At 37.6% G+C, this 26,037-nt stretch overlaps 1 protein-coding gene across 1 annotated transcript; it reads right to left on the reverse strand.

Moving 5' to 3' along the window:
• Window positions 1-8,883: 8,883 nt before the first annotated feature.
• LOC114270037 (UDP-galactose/UDP-glucose transporter 4) lies at window positions 8,884-25,220 on the reverse strand. Its single transcript, XM_028211423.2, has 7 exons — window positions 24,841-25,220; window positions 14,324-14,352; window positions 14,003-14,204; window positions 10,830-11,072; window positions 10,650-10,751; window positions 10,468-10,575; window positions 8,884-9,346 (listed from the first exon to the last, which is right to left on the reverse strand). The coding sequence occupies exons 1-7, from the start codon at window positions 24,964-24,966 to the stop codon at window positions 9,101-9,103; spliced, it is 1,056 nt and encodes a 351-aa protein (XP_028067224.1). The 5' UTR covers window positions 24,967-25,220; the 3' UTR covers window positions 8,884-9,100.
• Between the last annotated feature and the right edge of the window lie 817 nt (window positions 25,221-26,037).

Genomic DNA, 26,037 nt, shown 5'->3' on the forward strand with positions numbered 1-26,037 from the left:
CGTGTTTTCTCACTTCCAATAATTTCACCATTCTTTAGGAATCTAGCATTACCAGTCTCCACTATTCTCGTACTATGATTAGGACATTAAAATTTGTACCCATTAGACTTGTCTGGATAACCAATGAAATATCCAGATATTGTTATTGAGTTCAACTTTTTCTCTTGTGTGTTGAAGATTCTTGCCTCTGCTGGACAACCCCAAACACGTAAGTGTCTCAAACTAGGTTTATTACTAGTCCACAACTCAAAAGGAGTTGTTGGGACCGCCTTACTAGGAACCCTATATAAGATATACATTGCAGTCTTTAAAACTTTACCCCAGAGTGAAATGGGTACAATTGAGTAACTTAACATACTCATAACCATATCTTTAAGTGTACGATTACTCCTTTCAACAACTCCATTATGTTGTGGCGTACCAGGCATTGTATATTGAGCACGAATGCCTTTCTTTTCTAAGAATTTGGCAAATGGGCCCGAATTTTGGTTTGACTCTACATATTTACCATAATACTCACCACCTTTGTCTGATCTCACTATTTTTACCTTTCTATTTAATTGTCTCTCGACTTCAGTTATGTACACCTCAAGGATGTCAACAACCTGAGACTTTTCATGATTTAGATACACATATCCATAATGTGAGAAATCATCTATAAATGTGATGAAATATTTTTCACCACTAAGACATGGGATGTTGAGTGGCCCGCAAATATCTGTATGAATCATCTCAAGAAGCTCATTACTTCTTGCGGCACCTTTTTTCGTGTATTTGGTTTGCTTTCCTTTAATGCAATCCACACATATCTCAAAATCAGTAAAGTCTAGGTTTTTCAAAATCTCATTCTTCACTAATTTTTCAATTCTATTTCTAGAGATATGCCCCAACCGTCTATGCCACAAGATTGAGGATTTTTCATTAATTAGACCACGTTTTAAACCAATATTCAAATGCGGAGTTACTAATGATTGTGCAAACTCATGGTTTAAGGTAATTTTATATAAACTATCACATAAATTACCAAAACCAATCATTATTGAATTAAACATTAAATGAAGTTTTCCACAACTAAATAAAACTGAATATCCAACACGATCTAATTTGGATAATGAAACTAAATTCCTAGAAATTGAAAGAACATAAAAAGTATCTTCTTGATCCATCTGATGACTCGTCTCTAAGATCAATAGTAGTGTGAGGCCCCTGAAAAATTTAATTTCTTAAAAGTCCCTTACTTTTAAATTATTTCCTTGAAGTCCCTTAGTTTCTTAATTGCAACCCTAGGATCAAAATACATGCGCCAACAAAAAATGGCAAACCCTAATCAATTTCGAAAACTTAGAAATAATTTTTAATACTCTAATTAACTCCCTAAATATGAAATTACCACTTGGAAACCCTAGGTTTTTCCGGTCTTTATCACGTTCGTCGGTTGATCGCGTTTTTGTTCGAAACAAGAAATTCAAACTGAATTAGATTCTCTAACCCTAACTTAGTTAAATCCTACTCTAAACATGTTCCAATTCCTAAATTAAGGCCTTAGCCTTCATATTTTACTTAAATCACAAATTGACCCCAAGTTAGTACCATTGTATATATATATTTGTACCTCTTATTCATCAAATCTTTTGTACACAATATCTATGAAATTTGTACGCAAAATAAATAGGAAAATCTCCCCAAATCTTGAGCACATGGCTAGCCATCATACCTCCTAGGCTAAAATCATTGTACTTTAGTACAAAGAAATCCCTTGAAATCTTGGAGCAATAATGACGTTTTGTACCTATAAAGATTTGCTATATATATGTGTGTACTTCTAACTAGAAGGTACTTAAATTAGCCATAAACCTAACTAGATCATAATTAAATACATAAATAAGGTTCCAATACATGAGTTTAATTCCAAGCCCTCATTTCTTTTATTAATTTCAAGAATTACCTCAAAAATAGTACATGTACTTTTTATACTATAGATACCATCAAATCAATTTGAGATCTATATATATATACATTGGGAAATATGTCCATAACACCTATATATTGAATAAAAAAATTTCCCATTTCCCTTCCCCATGGCCGGCCAACCTAGGAAAATGTGAGGGACCTATTTTCAAGACTTGCAATTATGACATTCTAGAAGCTCTAGTACCTAGTACCCTTTAAATCTAGGGTTGTGTTCCTAACACTAGTTCCATTCTAACTAGAGGCCAACTAAATATTGTCTAATCACATGATTAAGTTCCCTAATCACTCTCTATTCCATTAGACTCCAAGTAAATCCAAACTTTTCAATCCAATTCCAACTAGTGGGCCTTTATGTCTTTTTACACCAAAATTGCTTATAAATACAACCACCCCCCCTAGCATGGCATACACAAACAACACACACTCACATACATTCGGCTTAGAGGAGAGAAAGGAAAGCAAGGGAGAAGTCTTGAGAGGGAGAGGAAGGAAGATGAGTGCAATCTTGTTCAAGCCTAGCAAATAAGCCACAACACAACTCTCTCTTTTATTTTTCTTTTTCAAATACATGTTCTTAAGGGATCTACCCATTGTTTTCCGATGTGTTATTAATGATTTCCTTGTGTTAAAAATGATAAGAGTTGAGCCATGATTCTACCTCTCTTGTAGTTCCCCTCATTTTGGTACAAAACTATCTTTTTCATACCAATCTCTCAAACTTTCCAAAGGCACACCTTCAAGCTAATTTTCTGAGTTTAATATATATTATTTAGCATTTTTTCATCACAAAATAAATGAAAATTTTCCCTTAGTGGTCTCTTTTCTCACAAATCTTCTTGTTTTGGGTATTGTGCCTTAAAAATCTGTTTTTACAGCCAACTTTCAAAAATTCTAGAAAAATGTAGAAAATTATTCTGGACCTCCATTTTATGTCAAAATCTTCCTTAAGACGTTATATTTGAACTAAAATTGGTTTCATTGAAAACGAGTGAGCGATTTGTGAGAAAATACAGTTTTCGTAACGGTAGACGAATCTGGACAGCGCCGGAACATTTCTTAAATAACTAAAAATATAGAAAAGCTATCACATTTCCGAAACATGTTTTGAAGACTAGATTAAATTCTCTACGAACCATAGGGAGGCCAAGTTCGGTAAAAATCTAAAATAGCCCTTTTGATTTTAATCTTTCAATGGTACTAAATCTAGAAATTTAGTTTTGCATGAGTGTTTTATGCTCTTGTGTACATGAATATGCTTATTAGTTTATGATCATGTCTTGGTATGGTATTTCATGTGTTATGGTTATGTTCCTTATCTTCTTCATTTTAATGATGCTCATGCGTATGTGGATATTACTATCTTGTTGAGTTTGTTCTAACTTGACTTAAAACATTTATCCAAACGGAAAACTTAATTGAGATGATATTGGGTTTTCGATCACTTGAATAATGAAGAGATGATAATGTGTTATGTATGGATTGATGGGATATGCTCCCTAATTGAAGTTTAAGTCTTGTGCAAGCGGTTGTCGCGTAAACCCTAGAATGGAACGGACGTATTCGGACTCTTTGCGATGGTTTGATTGGTGAGATAAGGTTGGGTCCGGATGGGACATTCAGGATGATAAAACTTTTTTGGAATGATAAGGTTGGACTCAGGAGATAAAACCTTTTTCTTTTCGCTGTCCCTTTTGAGGCCCTGCGGTTGGCGCTACACGGTATATAACCGTTAGTAGGCATCCGAGGTTAGTTCTGCAACAAAGCAGCAAAAGGGGGAGTTCCGAATAGTCCAGTGTCCAATTCTTGTGGTTGGGAGGATGAAATCTCTTTGGGGAATTTCTAGAATACTAACCACTAACATTATAACCTTTGTTATCTATTTGAATGACATGTTCCTTTCCTCTATTACTGAAATTGTTGTTATTGAATTGAATATCATGCTTCACTACTTGCTTGCTATAAATGTGATGATGTATTGGATTGGGAAAAAGGGACGGGGTGTGTATGCGTTTACTGGGCATTCAAAGCTCACGGCATTTCATGCCAGGTATTGAAGACTATTAGGCTGGTCGAAGGCAAAGCTGAAGTATTTGAGGACGTATGGCTATCCTATGAGAGTTAGGAACTAGTTATGTTAAACGTGTTTTGAGATTGTAAGTGATAGATCCCATGTTGTATTTAAGACATGATTTTTGTAATTTGCATATATATAACATTTGTAACCTATCCTTATACTCCGTTAACTCATATAGGCCTTGTGTTAATACCCTATCAAGATCTATCAAAAAGGTAGCTTTGCTATCTAAGGTGGTTGGACTTAGAAGGGAGGCTATGTTGACTCCTCCGACCTTCCTGAGATCTTACTTGGTTATTAGCCAAATGACTCATTAGTGATGTTTCCTACTCTTGTAATCTTAGATAAACCCTGTATTTAATGGTTAATATATTATCCGATATTCCCGATTTTTAGAGCGTCACAAGTAGGTTCCTATAGCTACGACTTCAGCTTTGAAACGGTTCTCCATATAGACAAATCTTTCACTTTCCTTCAGTTTCCTGGTTGAGAGGTATCCCTGCATGTCATTTTTAATGTGGGTCGTGGCCCCAGAGTCAATCCACCAAGTATTAGAAGGTACTTCAGTAAGATTTGATTTATAACAAACAAAAGAAAATTTCTTACATTTCTTTTCGAACCAAGCCTTTCGCTTGCTGCTGTCCTTCTTCACATGTCTTTTCTTGCCACAAAAGTAACACTTGACAATGAAACCATTTTGAGCTTGATTTTCTTCCCCAGGTTCATTTTTTTTCTTGGGTGGATTTTTCTTTGATTTTACAAACTTACCCTTCTTTTTCTTTATAGCTCTATGAGTTACAGCCAATTCAGTTTGATTTCCTTCCTCCCTCAACCTCATTTCCTCCTGAACACACATATTAGTCAGCTCATTCAAACTGCACTTATCTTTATTGGTGTTATAGTGAATTTTGAATTTGCTGAATTGTGATAGAAGTGAGTTGAGAATAAACTGCACGAGAAAAGTTTCATCAACTTGCATCCCTAAAGTTTAAGCTTTGCAGCTTTGTCAACCATATTGAGGATGTGATCCTGAACTCCTCGGTTGCCATCGTATTTCATTGTTGTCAATTCAGCCATAATAGTGCCAGCAAGTGACTTGTCAACAGATCTAAATCGATTTTCAACAGCCTTTAAGTATTCCAATGCATTACCAGTTTGAGGTCAAGAGGTCTTGATGTTATTTGCAATGGATGAACATCAAACCGAGTCTATTGGACCTTTTCCAAGATTCAGAAAGGGCAACTTGTTCTACAATACTATATTCATTAATGTTTGCAGGTTTATTTTCAAACAATGCCATATTGAGGTCCAATGCACCCAGTGTAAACTGAACATGTTCATACCATTCCAAAAAATTCGAGCTAGTAAGTAGAGAGATGCCCGATGCAAGAGAGTGCAATGAGGTGGGAACTATCACTGAAATAAGATAGAATAATATACATATTAAAGCTTTGAGAATTATAATGATGAACTATTGATATCACATAAGTCTTTCCTTTGGGCAAAACTTAGGTATATCTATGGTCCACTCGTCAAGAAACACTTATGTAGGTCTAAAGTAATTTATGCAACTTTTCAGTTAGTCATGTTACCTTTGGGTATTCAATTATAATCTGTTAAATTACATAAGTTACATTACCCTGCCCAGTTCATAATTATTTGAAAGTGACTCTCCTCTGGGCTAGCCTCAATCTCTTAATTATAACTGCAATTGAGAATATTATCGACCTTAATGTTACCCTTTTAACAAATTTTTTTTATATAGTTCTATATTCATAAGTTTTACAAATCTAGGCCACTTTGGCAGCTACTAAATTAGTAAACCTTATGAATACGGAACTAACCAACAATATTCTCTATTCATTAATTTGAGTTATTTAATTATCATTAATTCAATCACTATTTAATGAAATCACTAGTTTTATGATTTCTAAAATTTCTTTTATGTGATTGCAATTACCAATATGATAATAATAATAACTCTAAATGAACATGAATATATATATATATATATATATATATATCAAATTATGCAATATGGCAATCATGAATATCTGATATAATGGTCAATAAGAATTACATCTAATATAAATTAACCACTTCAATATTTAATATTTAATGTCATATAAAATTTCTAACAATTATAAAATATATATACAATAAAGTTTACTCGGTAATCGCCTTACTTATGAATAACACTTACCGATCATATGCTGACCCACAATGTCAAAAATTAAAAACGTTTTAGAAATTTTGAAGTCTCCTATTTTTATTTATTTTTTTAATATAAGAAGAGACTACTTTAATTTAAATCAAAACTCATAAAATATTATTATTTAACAAAATATTCGAGGATCGCGATGCTGTGGTGAATAGGACCAGAAATTCAAATTAGTTTAAAATATTTGAAAAAATCCTTTACAAGTAACCAAGAAGCAACAAACATAATGACTTACGATTAACGTAAAAGTTTTACTACGGAATTTTCATCAATAATATATGCAATTGATGATAATAAATATTTGATATTTAATATTTGAAGGGGTATTGATTCAAAAAACTAAGGCTCTGATACTACATGTAAATATTAACATACATGTAACCATAATAATAATGCGGAATTGAACTTTTGTATGATCTTGAATTCAGTATAACTCAAGAATAAAACGAGCATACTATTGTCAGCCATTGAATTAGAAAAGTTAAGAAAATACCCCTAATAGTTGAATTCTTGGCTCACCTTCTTCTCTTTGTCTCTCTTAATTAGGATGACTATATAACTTAGAGTGATGAAAAAAATACTTATGATATGAAAGGGGAGTTACCCATTCTTATATAGAGGAGAGAAGAGAGTCAGATAAACTTTATTAGAAGAATTCCTGTTTATCAAGGTTTCCTTCTTATCTTAAAAGAGTAATTATCTCATATTTAAAATTCTAATTACTGAATTTTATCTAAAATATTGGTTTTATTTAATTGTGGAGTCCAAATAAAATAAAACATGTAAAAGATATATAGGCTATTAGGCCATACCAGAAAATAAATCCAACACTACATTTAGAAATGCATACCTACATTCATATATATGCTTGCGTATAACATCATTGGATAATTGATTTTCCAAGATCTTTGGACTAGATCTGTGATTAGAAAGAGAGAGAGAGTTAGTGAACACCAGATTTACGAGAGAATAACCTAGCAATGTGGGTGTGCTGCAGAGCTCCAATCGCGTCTCAGTCAGCACATGCCCTCTTTCTCTTCCCTTTTGATTGTTGTTGTTGTTATAGTGGTGAATGAACAGATAAAATAAAAATTGAATAGATATATTTGTGTATGTACTGGATTATATTTGAGTATTGGTAGAGAAGTTTCAACAAATAAGAAGAAAGAACAAGAGATAGAAAGAAAGGTGGAGAGAGAAACAAATAAGGAGAAAAAGAGAGTTTGAGAGAAGAATAGAGAGAAAAATTGAAAATTGTGTGAGTTTGAACAGATAAAAAAAAGGTTATAAAAATTCAACAGATAAAAAACATCCAACAAATAAACAAATAAAAAAGTATTTAAACAGATAGTCAAAAAATTTGAACAGATAGAAAAAAACAATTTGACAGATAGAAAATAATTTGAACATATATATAAAAAAAATTGAACAAATAGAAAATAATTTGAACAGATAGATATAAATTTGAACAAATAGTAAAAAAAAGCCAACAGATAAATTAATAGGTAAAATTGGAAACAAAATGTTGAAAATCACCAAACTATTTCACAAATGGTGGACCTCTCACTAAGAAAATATTTAAAAAATTCGCTAAATATAAAAAATATAATATATATATATATATATATATATATATATATATATATATATATATATATATATATATTACTATTTAGATATATGTAAGTAAGGTACATCTAAAAAAATTATTAAAAAAAAATTGTTTGAAATTTTAAAAATATTCACTAAAAACAAAAAAATACGAAAAATAAAAAATTCAATTTCTAAAAAACTGAATTCAGAAAATTAAAACCAAACAAACTTATTATTATTTTTTAAAACTTTGTTAGTTGCACTAATGCAAAAGAACTTTAAAAGTAAAAAATCAAAAAAATGAAGAAATCAAAAAATTCAAAAAGACCAAAATAACAGTAAATAATATATATATATATTGACTTTTTTGTGTTTAATGCAATTTTTGCTTTTATTATTTTATTTTTTTTAATTCATCTAGTCAAGTAATTTTAAAAATCTAAAACTTTTGAAACTATTTTATAAAAAGAAAAATGCTTCAAACCCCTACTGAGGGTCGACCCCCAGTGAGGTGGCGCTCCGTGATTGGGTAAAAAAAAAAATTGCTTTTTTTTTTTTTTTTTTTTAAGTTTCAGCCAATGAGAGCTCGCCACCTCACTGGGGGACCCCCACTGGGGATCTGTAGCAGAATTGTTTATAAAAATTTCAAAAGAAAAATTCTAAAAAAGGCTAATCCCAAATAAGAGATAGCTCTGGTGGGCCCCATAATGTGATTTGATTTTATGAATTTAGACCAACCCTACCAATGGATCATAACTTTCAATAATACCGTAACTTTAACTTTAATAACTTGAAAAGAAAAGATAAGACAAGTATAAATCAAATATAAATTTTTTATTTTTTATTTTTTTAAAAATCTCTATCGAAATTCATGATCATGTAAATAAAATATAAATTAACTCTTTTATTTTATTTTATTTTTCTTATTTTTAAATCTCTATTTAAATCTATAATTCAAATTCAACTCAAATTCAACGTATAAATCACCCCCTAATATGAAATCCAAATTTATCAAGCCACAAAAAACTCTAGAATCATTTTTCATTCCAGACAAAAGGCCCATATTACAACTACTTCAAAAAAGCCTATCCCTAACAAGAAAAGGCAAGAAAAAGGGGGGGGGGGGGGAAATCCTTCAAATATCTTATTAATTTTTGTACTTCAAGATAATATAATACCTTTGAAGGCCAGTACATTAGATGAGAAAATTAGAAATTACAATTAAAGCACCTCTTATATTTTCAAACCAAGGGCCTGTTCTCTTCATTTTCAAATCGAGTTCTATTCTCTTCGCTATAAGCCGGCGTTTCGATCTTGGCCATGGAAGATGAGGCTGGGGCTCTTTTGGGTGGTTTGTTATCTGGCAAAAGCTTCAATACAATTCCCATGGATATTAGCAAAAGTCCAGTCCCATGTTGTTCGGTTAATGGCTTCGTAAATATCAAGTATGATAGCAGTAGTGTCACCGCCTTTCTTGCCGTTGTCACCTGTCATAATGAAATTCAATAATGAGATAGATCAAGCTTTTCTCATTAACCCATACTTATGATATCTGAGCAAAATCCTTGAGATCCAATCCAAGATCTCCAAGATGAAAAAAACCTAATTGAGGATTGATAATCCAGTAATATGCTTTCATCTAATCTTTATGAGATCGACAATGCTACATTTATCTAGAAAAATACTCAGAATTCAAAATGTATCGGTCAAATTCATCATGGATGTGGCCCACATCACACTAAGCAAGGGCAAACTTAAGTTTTCCAAAATGTTTCTTGTAAATCTTCTCTATTTTATAAGTATTTATACATTGTATATGAAATGATGCTCCCAAGTTTTCCTATATTTTTTTTATTAGTCCTCTATTTCATGAATATTCCCACAATGTATATAGGATGAGAGCTAACTATTAATATATTATGTCATAGCACTAATATATTTATTTTATTTTATACCGTATGTAAAAATCATTTGTTGTTTTTTTAATATAAAAATCATAGAGGTAGATTTTTTATTTATATAAAGAGTAAATTACACTGAACTCCTCTAAGGTTTGGAAAAATATAACAAGACTTACAATTTTGGCATTATTTTTCTATCCATGTGACTAATGAATTTTTGATGAAAGGAAGACTGTGTTATGTGAACTAAAACCTTAGGGAAGCTACAGGTTACTATAATTTATTCAAACCTCAAGAGAGGTCAATGTAATTTACCCTCATATAAATTATATAGATGAATAAAATGCCTTAAAGCAGTGGCCAAATCAATGATAAACTAAGATCCCATTTATATAGCTCTAAAATTGTACAAATAATTGAAACAAGTATTAAGAAATGAATGACATAGATTTATTGATTTTTCTTCTTATTAGATTTTTTTTATAACGCTTTTGGATTAAATAATTTTATTCCCTTTTTTTTTAACACTTACCTTGGCCTTCCCTTACCAAATTTTTTTAGCATCGTACATGACACCAAGTTTAAATTTATATCATAATTACCTATAACAAATTTATATCATAATTACCCATGTTATGCAAGGTCTCTCATATATGCATAAACAGATATAACAGAATTGCGCAAGCTAATGACATAAATAAACCTACCATTGCAGTAGTGGCAGCACCGAAAATCGCAATGAGGGAAAGGACAGACACTTGGCCAACAAATGTCGCCATTGCTTCGAAGACCAACACGCCGTACACATAAGGATGCTGCATAAACAACAAGAAAGTAATTACAAATATTACATTTGAAGAGAGAAACAAAGATTTTTTTGAATGTTTACCTGAGAACATGAACTCCATGCTTTGAATAATTCTCCTGTTAAAAGCATGGGTGGAATCAAGAATGGCATACCAACCAAAGTCGAGCAAAAGAGCATCTCCGTCTGTACAAAAAGACAGAAACAAAGTTAAAAAAATACGAACATGTAATCCAGATTTCTTCGAGAAAATCAACATCTCACCTGTGTTGTTTCGGGATTCATGGTAAAGATTGCTTCTTGTAGATTGCCCAAAAAGGCGTCCATTACTAGAGCGCTAGACACCATTAGAACGCCAATCAAGCTAAAGTTCGGTGAAGTATGTGCATCAGCTAAAGTGAAAAGGATCAAACCCACTACTAAAAGAACGGCTGATAAGTATTCGTGAAGAGGGTATTTCCGTCTCAAACCGGGTATGAAAGCACCCATTATCATCACCGGAAGAATCTATAAAATACAACAAACTGTAAAAATCAGAGAAGTTTGCCTAAATTGACATACAAATCGTAATAAGAATTCATCAAATAATATACCCAAGTGGGTAGTCTAAATGCTTTAAAATCATCCACTAAATTCAGTAATTCCACATTTTTTGGTACAATGCAAACTGATTTCAGCATAAACAAGCTGCTGAAGAGGTAGAACAGAGAATAGAGATTATAAGAAATTGAGATAGATTGAGAGAGCAAATATTAGCTCTGTGTTTTTGATGTATATTGCAACCAAATGGAGCCTCCATTATATAGGAGATGTTTTACAAGACAAAATGATGAACCAATGAAATATACAAATGAAAGCAAAAGGAAAAGAAGGTGTAAAGAAGATGTCTATCTGCCAACAACTATTGCTAGGCTAGCAACAACGAGCTACAGATCAATTACAGATCACTAGAGTATTAAATTATAGGTATAGTATTATAGTATTAAATTATAGGTATAGTATTATAGGTATAGTATTAACATCCCCCCGCAAACTCAAGGAGGACAAACATCAACCAACTTGAGTTTGGAGACAAGGTCAACGAAGCGGCCAGGAGAATGAGCTTTGGTGAAGATATCAGCAGGTTGATCAACAGAAGAGATCGGATGGAGATGGACAGTACCATGAGTAACATGTTGCCGAATAAAATGGCAGTCAATCTCAATGTGCTTGGTGCGATCATGAAAAACATCATTGTGAGCAATTTGAAGAGCACTATGATTGTCACAAAAGAGGGCAGTAGCGCCAGAGGGAGTAACACCCATGTCAGCAAGAAGCCAACGAAGCCAGAGAAGCTCCTGAGTAGTATCAGCGAGGGCACGGTATTCGGCTTCGGTACTAGAACGAGCAGTAAGAGATTGTTTCTTACTGCGCCAAGAAATAAGAGAATCACCCAGAAAAAAGAGCGAGTTGATCCCAAACATAATACATTTGGGAGAGGAAATCATTAATGGTCTGAGTGCTTTCTTGGCGCATACGGTGAAGATGACTCAGAAGTTGATATTGGTGAGCAAGACCAGTAGTCTGATAGCGTTCTTGCAAAAAATCCCAGATGGCCTTGGCTGGAGAGGAAGCAGACTCAAGTTGGAACCTACCAAACTGAAGGCTGATGGATGTAATAGAAGTATTGCGAAGCCAGGTGATGATCTGATAGTTTTTACTATCCCAATCTTCTAGTCGGTCGATATATTTGGCAGCAGAGTCCGTGGCAGCGGATTCCGTGGTTGCCGGGACTGGTTTGCACACATCCCCAGTAATGATACGCCAAAGTTTCTTGCCTTTAAGGAAGCCAGACATGGCTTGTGCCCAAAGGACATAATTAGTCCCGTCAAGAATAACGGAAATAGGGTGAGAAGAGGAATCCGGGCGATCCATGAGGGAAAAATAGCAAAATCTGAAAAATGGAGGTAGAATCTGAAAAAACCGAGGTTACCAGTGAATTCAGAAGGCCGAAATTAGTGGGAAAAGGAGTAAAACGACCCAAAATATGACCACAGAGGCACAAAAATGGGAGGCAAAGGGCGCGGCGCACATTAGCAAGAAAGGGCGCGGCGCACGTTAGCAAGAAAGGGCAGGCAGTGCACGGTAGCAGAGAGGCTGACGTGTGCTGACGTCAGAAACACGCGGCGCACGTTAGCAAGGTAGTGTGCGGCGTACGTTAGCACGGGACAGTGTGGAGGACGCGTGGAGCGCGTGTGAGGCGGAAGGCGGAGGCAGGCGACGCGCCGTCACAAAAGTGGCGCGTGAGAGCGCGTGGAACGTCGGATTGGACTGAAATTGGTGGCGTTGGAATCGTCTGGAGGAGACGAAGGCTCTGGTGTGGTGAAAACTGGATTTCAGAGATGGACGAAAAAGGGATACAGATGAAATGCAGTCTGCAGAAAAATATGTTGGAAGAAGAGGCTAGGCAGAAAACCTGTGCTCTGATACCATATAAGAAATTGAGATAGATTGAGAGAGCAAATATTAGCTCTGTGTTTTTGATGTATATTGCAACCAAATGGAGCCTCCATTATATAGGAGATGTTTTACAAGACAAAATGATGAACCAATGAAATATACAAATGAAAGCAAAAGGAAAAGAAGGTGTAAAGAAGATGTCTATCTGCCAACAACTATTGCTAGGCTAGCAACAACGAGCTACAGATCAATTACAGATCACTAGAGTATTAAATTATAGGTATAGTATTATAGTATTAAATTATAGGTATAGTATTATAGGTATAGTATTAACAGAGATAACATCTGTCTAAATTCTCCGACCAGCATCAACAAATTCATGGTTGATTGCAGGATAAATCAATAGAAACAACACTGAAATCCAGAAACATCCGATCATTATAATAATATAATGCATTATCAACACCAATTTTAGGTGCTTTTTTTAGGAAACATCCATCAAATTAACAGTCCGTTTGTTTTGACAGAATACATTTTTCGTTATAAAACGTTTTCCTATGTTTAGTTGCAACCTTGAAATTAATATTAGTGGTGGTGGTGGCGGCAGTGATGGTAGCAGTGGCGGCATTCATAAGACTTTAATCTGGAAAATATGTCATTTTTCAAAAGTGAAAACGTTTTCCATCCAGATAAGCTTGCTTTTCATTGACTTTCGTTTTTTGTTGATCTTCGTTTCCCATTGAACCAACTACCAAAAACTATGAAAAATATTTTTCAAAAAATGGTTTCCACCAAACAAATAGAACGTCAGACCTAATACAATATATTGAAAGAACCAAGAACTTTCATAAGGCTCAATTTGGCTTCTCTCCAAGAAAGACAAAAGCAAATCGTCAAATAGAACAAACACAAATCAAATCAACAAATCATTGCTATTGTAGTATGCTTTTTCAAGAATAACTTTGATCAAACACAACCCATTTGGGTCTGCTATTTACCTTGGTTGATTTAAACATAAGTTGCGCCGGGTAATTAAGAAAAGCCAAAGAACCTTTGGTAAGTCCATGCGAACCCATAAGCACCGCAGAGAGCTTCACGTAAGTCTTCCATGGGTTCACCATTTGCTTGGTGGTGAAGCCTTGTAAGTAAATCAACAAAACATAAACCCATCCTTGAACAAATGTGAAGTACCAACCATAGCTGTAAGAAGTAAAGCACCATGGAATTGTATCAAATTAACATATAAAACCTTCAATTAAATCTCAAAATTCAAACATTGATCAACAAACAAAATATAAGAATTTAGAGGTAGAACTAACCTGAATTGGAGCCTATTATACACATATTCCTGAAATGAAGCAATAAATAAGTTCAAAATCAGTTTTTAATTAAATAGACGTGAACAATATTTGCTTTTGGGATTCTACTCCAATAATGAAAATAAATGGCATGGGTATCCTCTATCCCCAAAAAAGGTGTCCCCTCTCCCATCCATTTAGGGCCACACGATCTCATTTTAATTTAAAGAAAATGATGTAGTGTGATTGCGATGAGTGATGAAACATAGGGAGAGACATTTTTTTGGCGACATCAATGTTACAACACAAAAACAAATCACAGAATGGTACACAGACGCTCGCATGCTTGCAAATCTCATATTGTGTAGGGTCCACAAGCTTGCGAGGGTCTCTGTTGCATTTTGTGATGTTTTTCTTTGTTAGTAGCATAATTTGTTGACAAAATTATCAGCCGGTCCTATTGGTTGAAGTTATTACCCAACAAATCATGAGTGAGATTTTTATACACATTAATCCTGAAAATTGTGCTTTTTGCTGTTAAGAATCATTGGAAAAGCTGTAAATTTATTGTGAGAATCGGCGTGAATTAAAATCGAAGGTTAGCGGGTTGGGTTGTGAAGGTGAAACTGGAAACGTGGACTTATTAATTTGGAACATGATTTGTTGGGTATTAAGTCTGTCCATAGGACAGACCTGCAAGTCCCCCTTTTTGTTTTTGGGATAGAAGAGACTGGCCGAAATTAATTTATTAATGTCCCAAAAATATATTCAAATCAAGCGGCAAACTGGTAAATGCAAGTGTAGTAGACCATATTATTATGATTTAAAAATAATAATTAAAAAAAAAAACCTATAAAAACAGAGTGGTACTATGCAAGGTTGGGTAAATTAGGTCCAATTAAATTAGGAAAATTAGGTAAAAATATTAATTTGGATCAATTAAACAGATTGACTAAATAATAAGTTGGTATATTAGGTCCAATTAAATTAGGAAAATTAGGTAAAAATATTAATTTGGATCAATTAAACAGATTGACTAAATAATAAGTAGGTAAAAAAATATTAAATAGATTGACTAAATTATGTAGAATAATTTAAGGAATATATCAAGCAATTCAAGAACCAAAAGAAATTTACAGGCTTGCTCAAAGGTAACCTTTCTAAAGATTAACACAAAAATCCAATTTTCCGAGTTCAGATTCAGTGATTGTAAGAGGAGCTAATTTAAGCCCACTAAATTATTTAGGCCCAATAGCCCAAGATTAGTGGGCCCAAATTTATCGCAAGTCCAAGATTGGTGGGCTTGGATTTATCGCCGTCAAACGGGCTGAATGGCTCTAAGCCTCGAAAGGGTTCGGATCCACGAACCTAGAGACTTACTCGGGCCCGGACTCGAAAGGGTATTAAGCAAGCCTAGAGATCCGAGGCACTCGGACTCGAAAGGATTCGGACCCACGAATCTAGAGATCCGAAGCACTTGGCTTCGAACGGATTCAGACGTAATCTAGAAGTCGCTCCGTTAATGAGTCCCAGAACACTTGCGGGCTCGGAGCTTTCCGGGATCTACGCACCAGAACCATGGGCGTAATGGAGTTCGAACAAAGGACCCGATCCCGAGGACGGTGAGTGGAGACAAATTCACTCTTCGGTTAAACTAGCCTATACCCGGGTCGAGGTGGCACGACCCCGGGGGGTCCATGAGACTCGGCAATATTTTGCGGCAGGACGTCCTCTGGGACTACCCCTGACCCTTTGGGATGATTGGGGATCATTGGTTAGGTGTGGCTAAGAAGAAGGGTTCGCCGAGGGATTGATCTCCTCTTCGGGGTTTTCTCATCCTCGGAGAAGTCACCTCCTCGGAGAGGTCACCTCCTCGGAGAAGTCACTTCCTCGGAGAGGTCACCTCCTCGGAGAGGTCACCTCCTCGGAGAGGTCACCTCCTCGGAGAAGTCACCTCCTCGGAGAGGTCACCCCCTCGGACAAGGTGGTTAGAGAAAATATCCCCCATGTGCCTTGCACATGGGCTCCATCCTACATCATGAGGTGCCTATAAATAGCACCCACCCATAGCTTTACAAGGGATGAATTTTGGAGATTTTTAACTCTTGGGAAAGAACTAATTTCCCTTCTCCATTATCAACCTTGAGAGTGAAAGTGGGAGATCAATGGGAGAGCCTTGCCATTATTCTATTCTCTAGCCATTTTGCCTTCTTCTTCACCCAATCTCTTATCTCCATCATCTCCTTTGTTGTTGTGTTCCTAAGTTGAGATTATTGAAGAATCTAAGCCTCTCATCATATTCTAGAGAATTCGATTTTCGAATTTTCTAACTCCTTTCTTGAACCCTCTCTTACATTTTGGCGACTCCGCTGGGGAGGCGGATTGGTTAATGGTCTCAACGAGATCTGGAATCCACACAACTCCAACAAGGATGGCGGGAGAAGATGAAGTTCACCAACAAGGATCCTCTAATGGTGGTGATGACAGAACCATGACTCCAGATCAACCACTTTTGCTTGAAGCCATTCAAGGACTTCAGAATACTCAGCAAGAGATTCTTACCACTCTTCAGAATCTCACTCACACCATGTTGGTGATGAGTTCTAACTTTGCACCGGCGCCAAACGGGAATCAAACTGGTGGTGGAGTTATTCTCGCCGGAGCGCAAAATCAAATCCAAGGAGAAGTAGGCCCCAATCAGCCTATGGCTCATGGCAACACGGCCACAGTAACACATGCTCAAACCACAGTAGGCGGCGGCAATTTGCCCATACCCGGGCTCCATGGCGTGCCAAGCCAAGATCCGATGGTGACTAGGGGAGTTTCTAGTGTAATGAATGGTGCTCCGGCGACTGTTGGTGTCCAGGAAAACATAAGGAGCGTGATGGCGCAAAAGGGAGCTCTGCCCGTACATAATCTTGTCACGCCACCAGTAAATGTTACCCAAGCACCAAGCGGGCCTCCTTTGGTGCCAACAACAAATCTGCAAGCACAACCCGGTATAGCGGCGCCGTACGGTGGACTTTACGGGCCTCAATTCAATATCCCATCACCAACTGGCATGTCTATAGGCGCTGATGGCCAGTATCGTCAAATGTCCTCACCAATGATGAATTCGCAGCACCAGAATGGCCAAGACGCCCCTAGCTCAGTCTTCGGGTACATAAGCCAAGTCCCGGGAATACCACCATCAAACTCTCTCCCTCAACAGTTTCTCACTCTCGCCGATGTGCAGGCCATGTTCGATCTTGAACGGGGCAAGAGGACCTTACCCTCTTTGCCTGATCCAGACGTCAAGCCGCCTTACCCCATTGAGATGCTGAGCTATCCATACCCTGAGGGGTATACAGTGCCGAAGTTCATCAAGTTCGACGGCAAACAAGGAAATGCCCGAGAACATGTTGTGCGATTCATCGAGACTCTAGGTATTCATGGTTCAAACCACGTCCTCCGACTGAGAGAATTCTCTAAGTCCCTCACCGACCGAGCATATAGTTGGTATGTTAATTTGGCCCCAAACTCTGTCCGAAGTTGGGAGGAAATGGTTAACAAATTCCACTCCAAGTTCTTTCAAGTGGCGGAGAAGGTGACCACACTTACATTGTGTAAAGAGAAGCAACAAGAAAGTGAAGACATCCTTGACTACGTCAAAAGGTTTCAGGACAAGGCCGTGGATTGTCATGAAGCAGTTGAGGAGAGTTATCTGGTTCAAATTTGTCTAGAAGGGGCATTGAGCAGGTACAAAATGTTTCTAGTTAACCACAAGCTACCCACCTTCTCGGCATTAATAGAAGCAGCTCGGAACATTAGCATCCCTCAGGCTCAGGAGTCCGGATTTAAAGCCAGTTACAAGACTAGTTTCAAGTCATCTCGTGGACCTACCGTTGCTGCTGCCTCTGCCCCGGATACTCGAAATTCACAAGGAGGAGGTCATAGGGGCCAGAAAAGAAAGCAATATAATGGTGAAAAGGGGAATGTTTCTTATCCATGTGGAATCGAGGAAGTGAAAGCTCTAGTTAAGGAATGGGTGGCTGACGGAGAGCTAAAATTGCCTTATGTTGAAGAAATGCCATCAAAAAAGGACCGTGAGAGCCCTGAATTTTGTGTCTACCATCGTACATTGAAACATCCGACAGAGAAGTGTTGGACTCTCAGGAAAATCTTCAGAGATAAAGTCGAGGCAGACGAATTGAGGTTCAAAAAGCGAGGGACTCAAGACATCCGAGAACAACCATATCCTCAACACCGAGACAAGGGCAAAAATGTTGCTATGATAGCTTATGAAGGCCCAATGATCGAGGCTATCGCTAATCTTGATGACGATGACTGTTATCTGGACGACATCCTCGAGCCAGAGGGTGAGCAAGTTTACTATGGAAGTGCTCTCGATCCAGAGGGCAGAACATTTATGACTCATGGCGAAGATCCCTTTGATCCAAAAGGAGGAGCAGAGTACTACGGAAGAGGAGGACACCATGTTTATGTGGCATCTTATTTTGAAGAGACCGAGGAGATGGTTAACTACGAGCCTCCAAGAGTGGAAAAAGATCCGGATCACTATGCCAAAACCTTGCAAGACTGTGTAAAGTTCAAGCAGTTCTTTGACCAGCTTGGACTTTCCAAGGTGGCAAGAACAGAAATCACCAAGTCTATCATTAATATAGCCGAGGCACACCATGAGGAATGCATGTCGACTGAGGGATCTATCCCGAGGAAGGCAAAAGAGCAATCTAGTGCCATTACTTTCTCCGAGGTTGATCGAAAGTATCATTTTTCTCACAATCGCCCGCTTTATGTGACTGCTTTTATTAACGGGGTTGAGTTCAAAAGGGCCTTTCTAGATAGTGGAGCCTCTATCAACATTATGACTCGCGCTACTCTAGAAAAGGCCGGAATCTCTGAAGAACGCATTGTGAAGCAGCCGATAGTCATCACTGGCTTCGGTGGAGAAAGGAGAGTTACTATCGGATGCGTAACAGTTGATTTAGCCGTTGGAAAAATTCGCTCGGCCACCAAGTTCCATATTATCGATTCTGAGACAAATTATCACATCATTCTAGGGAGGACCTGGATGCATAGATATGGGGCTGTACCATCGAGTTATCATCAGTGTGTTAAGGCAAAATGGGGAAAGAAGACGGTGACAATTCAGGCTACAGAAAGGCCTTTCGAGATCCATGAAGCTCATTATTCTGATGCCATCTACTTCACCGAACTGGCTGTCGAAGAAGTTCCCACCACCTCTAAGCCTCGAGGGGTCAAAATTCCTCGTTGGGAGGATATCAAAGATGACAAGGAGCTGATGGCAGAGTCAAGTAAGCGGGCAATGTCTAGACCAGAAAGTCCGCCTATTCCTCGGAAGGTGATGAAAGTTCGAGAAGGAGGCAAGATGGTGTACTATTTATGATGGTGCATGATGGCCACAACCCGAGCAGCTGGTGAAAGCTTTCCAAATGATCTTGCAACTCTAGGGGCAAATGTCAACATTCCACGGAAGAAGTCTATCTATGACATTTACAGTTTGCATTTACTGCATTGTCCATGAAGTTCTATCTTTCTTATGTTATGAAGAAATTTATTTCCTCCATATTATGTATCTCCATTAAAAGTTATTTTCTCTACATTGTATATCTTCATTGTGTTATTTTGCTTGAAACAGTTTTCAATTTTGTTGCCCCTCAAAGAAGAAAAAGGAATGGTAGACTCAATTACCAACCTGAAGGGAGTTTTCTTGACACAGTAGAAGTATACTTCTACTCGGACCTCCGAAGAGCAGCCATGGCTTTCATCAATGCAAGCTTTGAGGGTCTTTCTTGCTGAAGTAGAGTGTGTGCTCCCACTCGGACTTCCGAAGAATAGCCCTTACTTCCATCAATGCAAGCTTAGAGGGTCTTTCTTATTGAAGTAGAGTGTGTGTTCCCATTTCGACCTCCGAAGAATAGCCCTTACTTCTGTCAGTTCAAGCTTTAAGGATCTTTCTTGTTGAAGTAGAGTGTGTTCTCCGCCTCGACTTTCGAAGAACAGATCTTGCTTCCATCAGTGCGAGCTTCGAGGGATAGCCTTTGCTTCTATTAGCTGCCGAAGTAGAAGTGCGCATCCACTCGGACTTCCGAGAGACAGCCTTGTTTCTGCTCGGACTTCTGAGGGAGAGCCTTCTGAGGGACAACTCTTGCTCTCATTAGTGCGGGTCTGAAGAACAGCTCTTGATTTCATCAATACGAGCTCCGAGGATCTTTCTTTTCAAAGTAGAGTGGACTCTTACTCGAACTCCCGAGGGATAGCCTTTGCTTCCATTAGCTACCGAAATAGAAGTGTGCATCCACTCGGACTTCCGAGGGATAGCCTTGTTTCTGCTTAGACTTCTGAGGGAGAGCCTTGTCTCCTGCTCGAACTCCCGAGGGATAGCCTTTGCTTCCATTAGCTGCCGAAGTAGAAGTGCGCATCCACTCGGACTTCCGAGGGACAGCCTTGTTTCTGCTCGGACTTCCGAGGGACAGCCTTGCTTCTGCTCGGACTTCCGAGGGACAGCCTTGCTTCTGCTCGGACTTCTGGGAGACAATCTTTATTTCTGTTGGTGCAAGCTTGGTAGACTCGGTTATCTTCCAGAGGAATCTTTCTTGCCAAAGTAGGGTGTGTACTACCTTCGGACTCCCGAGGGACAGTCTTGCTTCTGTTCGGACTTCCGAGGAACAGCCCTTGCTCTCATTAGTTCGGGTTCCAAAGGCCCCGACGTCGTGGATTTCAATCAAGAATTCATTTGCCTGAAATAGCAAAGCCGACAACTGAGACAAACAATATCAATTTCAGATCATGATTCAGGCATTATCAGAATGGGGCAACATCAACAAATAATAATTATCTATTTAAACAAACAACAATATATCATCTTTATTATTCAACGAGAGGAAGAGGGAGCCGAATTTCATACTTACAAATTTGGGCAGTTAGAGAGGTGAAGTCTGAAGCCGATACTGGAAATTTAAGCTGAAATCAGAGAGGCTTTACAGACTGTAATCAACAAGACTGGGCTAGGCTTGGCAGGACCACACACGTTGCGTTGAGAGGGCGAACGTGTGTGGTGTGCGTTGGAACCGTCGAAGTCAACAGTGATCGGAACTGGAACCAGTGAGTATGCAAAAACCGAGATTCAAACTCTGAAAAAAAATAGCGCCGGGCTGTGAGACTAACGAGCTGGATGGTGTTAGGCAAAAAACCACATATCGCGTTGAGTGGGCGACGTGTGGTTCGCGTTGAACAGCCGAAGACGAAGGCAAAGCATCGGGCATCCACTATTTATCTTCCGAGCATCTACAAGATCGACAAGACAATAATTAATTATTCAACATCAAACCTGTATGTATGTCAAAATTATTGTCAAAATTATCGGCACAGGTTCAAGATTCAATAGCATGGATTCAAGACAACAAAGCCAGATTTCTTCAATAAAATTAGCAAGGATTCAACATTGATTATTCCAATATTCACACAAAAAAAAAAAGTGTCAAACGAATATGAAATTGGTATTCGAGAGCTCTGGTTTACAAGTGAAGCCTACGATCGAGGACGATCCTATCGCTTGTCATGATCATCTTGAAAATGAACTTGTTGCCAACAGTGCAGGTTCCCTCAGCCTAACGGAGCTCTGTTCAATTAAACTTGAAAGTGAAACACTGACCCAGATTCCACGGGAAGATGAAGCTCTGCAACCAGTGAACAACACTGAGAATGGGAGGGAATTCAACTCCTTAAATCTGCTGAATACTCCGAATAACAATAAACAAAATGAAGAAAGAAACATAAAAAGGAAGTGCATCTCAAATTCTAATGTGTTGATGACAGCCTCGACCTTAGTTGCAGCTTCTACGTATACAAGTATTTTCAATTTGAGCCACTCAGATTCTGAATCTACTGAATATTTCAGCGTTCGAGATATAATATTGTGTCCTGACCGACTGCCCAATTCTTTCTACAACATCATGTTCATGACAGTCGCATTTACTTCGAGTATGGTCGGGCTTGTGATATCATTCTGTTCCCGGGTATTTCTGTTGCTATGCTTGTCTGCATTCTTTTTCAGTTATACTTTCATAATGAAAGATAATCTGCCCAAATTCTGGACATTAAAGCAAGCACCAGCAACCAGCACATTCAAAGCTTTAAAACGAATAAAAAGAGAGGAAGAGAACCAGCGGCAGTATGCGAGAAAGGCCACGGACAGACCCACGCCACGTTGAGGGGGCGGCGTGGTCATCGCTAGTCGGTTACGGTTGACAGGTGCAACGGCGGTGTAAGAACTGCGCGTGAGACAGACGAGCTGCGTGAGTTGAAATGATCACGCACGGGACAGCACCACGGCGGGTTCGTGCAGAAGCCGACGGTCCGTAGGGTGGTGGCCACTTCAGTAAGAACGGAGAGCTGCCGCAACGCTAGTGGTAGCCGAAGCTTTGGCCGCCGACAGTGTGCAAGAAGGTGCGGGTCTTCGGCTGTTTGTTGAAGGAGGGCACGGCAATGGCCTCTGGTATTGTAGCAGCAGACCCTCATTAAAGAAGATGAAGTCTGGGCCTCTAGAGAGAGAGAGGTGAGTGAGAAGTGGGTGTGGCGGCTGTGCAAAAGTTGGTGAGGCTTAGGGTTTTGGCACTTTCCTTAAATAAAAAAAAAAAAAAAAAAAAAGAGCATTATCCGTGTGTGCCAAACAACAAAGGCACGTGTGAGGTTAAAAAAAAAAAAAAAAAAAAAAAAAAAAAAAAAAAAAAAAAAAAAAAAAAAAAAAAAAAGAGTACAAAAAAATAAATTTTTGGCTTGTCAATTTTTTCTGTAAATTGAAGTACGTCATCAACTTTATCCATAGGTTCTGTCGTGACAAAATGTTTTTTTTTTTGGGGAACGTGATGCGAAACAGGGTCGAAGAAATGACAGTATGCATGTCCGAGAAAATTACAATTTCTCGCACACGCAAGGGGCAAATGTAAGAGGAGCTAATTTAAGCCCACTAAATTATTTAGGCCCAATAGCCCAAGATTAGTGGGCCCAAATTTATCGCAAGTCCAAGATTGGTGGGCTTGGATTTATCGCCGTCAAACGGGCTGAATGGCTCTAAGCCTCGAAAGGGTTCGGATCCACGAACCTAGAGACTTACTCGGGCCCGGACTCGAAAGGGTATTAAGCAAGCCTAGAGATCCGAGGCACTCGGACTCGAAAGGATTCGGACCCACGAATCTAGAGATCCGAAGCACTTGGCTTCGAACGGATTCAGACGTAATCTAGAAGTCGCTCCGTTAATGAGTCCCAGAACACTTGCGGGCTCGGAGCTTTCCGGGATCTACGCACCAGAACCATGGGCGTAATGGAGTTCGAACAAAGGACCCGATCCCGAGGACGGTGAGTGGAGACAAATTCACTCTTCGGTTAAACTAGCCTATACCCGGGTCGAGGTGGCACGACCCCGGGGGGTCCATGAGACTCGGCAATATTTTGCGGCAGGACGTCCTCTGGGACTACCCCTGACCCTTTGGGATGATTGGGGATCATTGGTTAGGTGTGGCTAAGAAGAAGGGTTCGCCGAGGGATTGATCTCCTCTTCGGGGTTTTCTCATCCTCGGAGAAGTCACCTCCTCGGAGAGGTCACCTCCTCGGAGAAGTCACTTCCTCGGAGAGGTCACCTCCTCGGAGAGGTCACCTCCTCGGAGAGGTCACCTCCTCGGAGAAGTCACCTCCTCGGAGAGGTCACCCCCTCGGACAAGGTGGTTAGAGAAAATATCCCCCATGTGCCTTGCACATGGGCTCCATCCTACATCATGAGGTGCCTATAAATAGCACCCACCCATAGCTTTACAAGGGATGAATTTTGGAGATTTTTAACTCTTGGGAAAGAACTAATTTCCCTTCTCCATTATCAACCTTGAGAGTGAAAGTGGGAGATCAATGGGAGAGCCTTGCCATTATTCTATTCTCTAGCCATTTTGCCTTCTTCTTCACCCAATCTCTTATCTCCATCATCTCCTTTGTTGTTGTGTTCCTAAGTTGAGATTATTGAAGAATCTAAGCCTCTCATCATATTCTAGAGAATTCGATTTTCGAATTTTCTAACTCCTTTCTTGAACCCTCTCTTACAGTGATTACTGTAGAGCACACATGCAAGACAAAATCAACGTAAAACAAATCACAACCATTGATAATGATGACGATCATGATCAAATTAGAGATGAAAATGATGATGGTGACATGATGAGTAACATATAAAATCCCCCCAAATAGAGTTATAATCTGTTACAAGATCATATAGAAAACACTCATAGAGTCATATTAAAGCAATTAAGCCTGTTTGGTTACTAAGAAACTGAAGGAAAAGAAAAGAAAATTAGTGCCAAACCATTGAAAAACAAGAGACGAAATGATTTTCTCAACTATTGCATTTATATGTGGTCGATTGTTCCATTTTCGGACAGAAAATAATAGAGACTTCACAAGATCCTATTATAATAATCTTTTCTCGAGTTTTCTCGGGAAACAAACATTTGGGTTGAGTAGATGATTATTACCTCACAGACGCCATTGACAAGGTAACCGAAGAAGAACCCAGAAGAGCAGATGAGAAATTGTTGCCACATGGGTCTGTTAGAGAGCGAGATTCCGAGGAGAGATCGAGCTTGCTCTTCGTTTTTCATTTTCTCAGTGGGTACTCTGTTTTTTGAGTTTCCAATCACTCTGTTTCAGAGTTATTTGTCAATCAACTCTGTCTCTACAGTCTTTGCATGTTAGACCTTAAACACAGAGACAAATGTAAATGAATATAAGGAAGCTGTGTCGCTGCGATTTACGTTAATCAATTATATAAAAAAAATCATTTTCAAGAAAACCATAAGAGTTTAGAGAAAGAGTTCAGATTTTAAAGAGCGAAAGGGACTTGTGTGCAAGAAAATGGGTGACATACGATATAAATATGGATGATATGATACTGTGGGGTTTTTTGGGAAGGGAAAATGTTTGAGGGCCACAATTTTTGTGGTTTAAATGGTTCAAAATTATCAAAATGACGTTGTTTTGACAATTTTGAAGTTGTTTTGTACTCAAAACGACGTCGTTTTAACAATTTTGAGCCATTTGAGCCACAAAAATTGTGGCCCTCAATCATTACTGTTTGGGAAGTTATCAAAAAAATTAGTTTTTTGACTTTTTAATTTTTTTGGTCAAAGAAGTTAATTTTTTATCCAAAATAATCTAGCTTTTTGTCAAAAAAATTATTAAAAAAAAAAACTTAAAAAGTCAAAAAATTAAATTTTTACCAATTTTTCAAAACACCACTATGTTTAGTTGAGCGATTTGAAAAACAAAATTTAAAAATAAAAATAAAAAAAAGAATGTGATATGTTAATAAAATATATTTATATTTTCTATAATTTTATATTTTTTAAAAAAAAATTCTTTCCAAATTTCTTGACCAAACATAATATAAGAGTATACTTAGATGATATTTTATGATAATGTTTTTTTAATTTTTTTTTCTAAATTTCTGAACCAAACATAATATAAGAATATAGTTAGATGATATTTTATGATAATATGATTAAAAAAAAATTATTTCCAAACCTCTCAACCAAATATAATATAGTATAGTTAGATGATATTTTATGATAATATGGTTAGTAGAGAAAAAAGAAATTTAATTATTTATATGAAGTGATTAAAAAATATAAATATATATGATAAATAACAATTTATGAGAGAATATGACCGTA

This window comes from Camellia sinensis, chromosome 5 (assembly GCF_055761805.1).
Source record: "Camellia sinensis isolate YWXY chromosome 5, ASM5576180v1, whole genome shotgun sequence".
Taxonomy (NCBI): domain Eukaryota; kingdom Viridiplantae; phylum Streptophyta; class Magnoliopsida; order Ericales; family Theaceae; genus Camellia; species Camellia sinensis.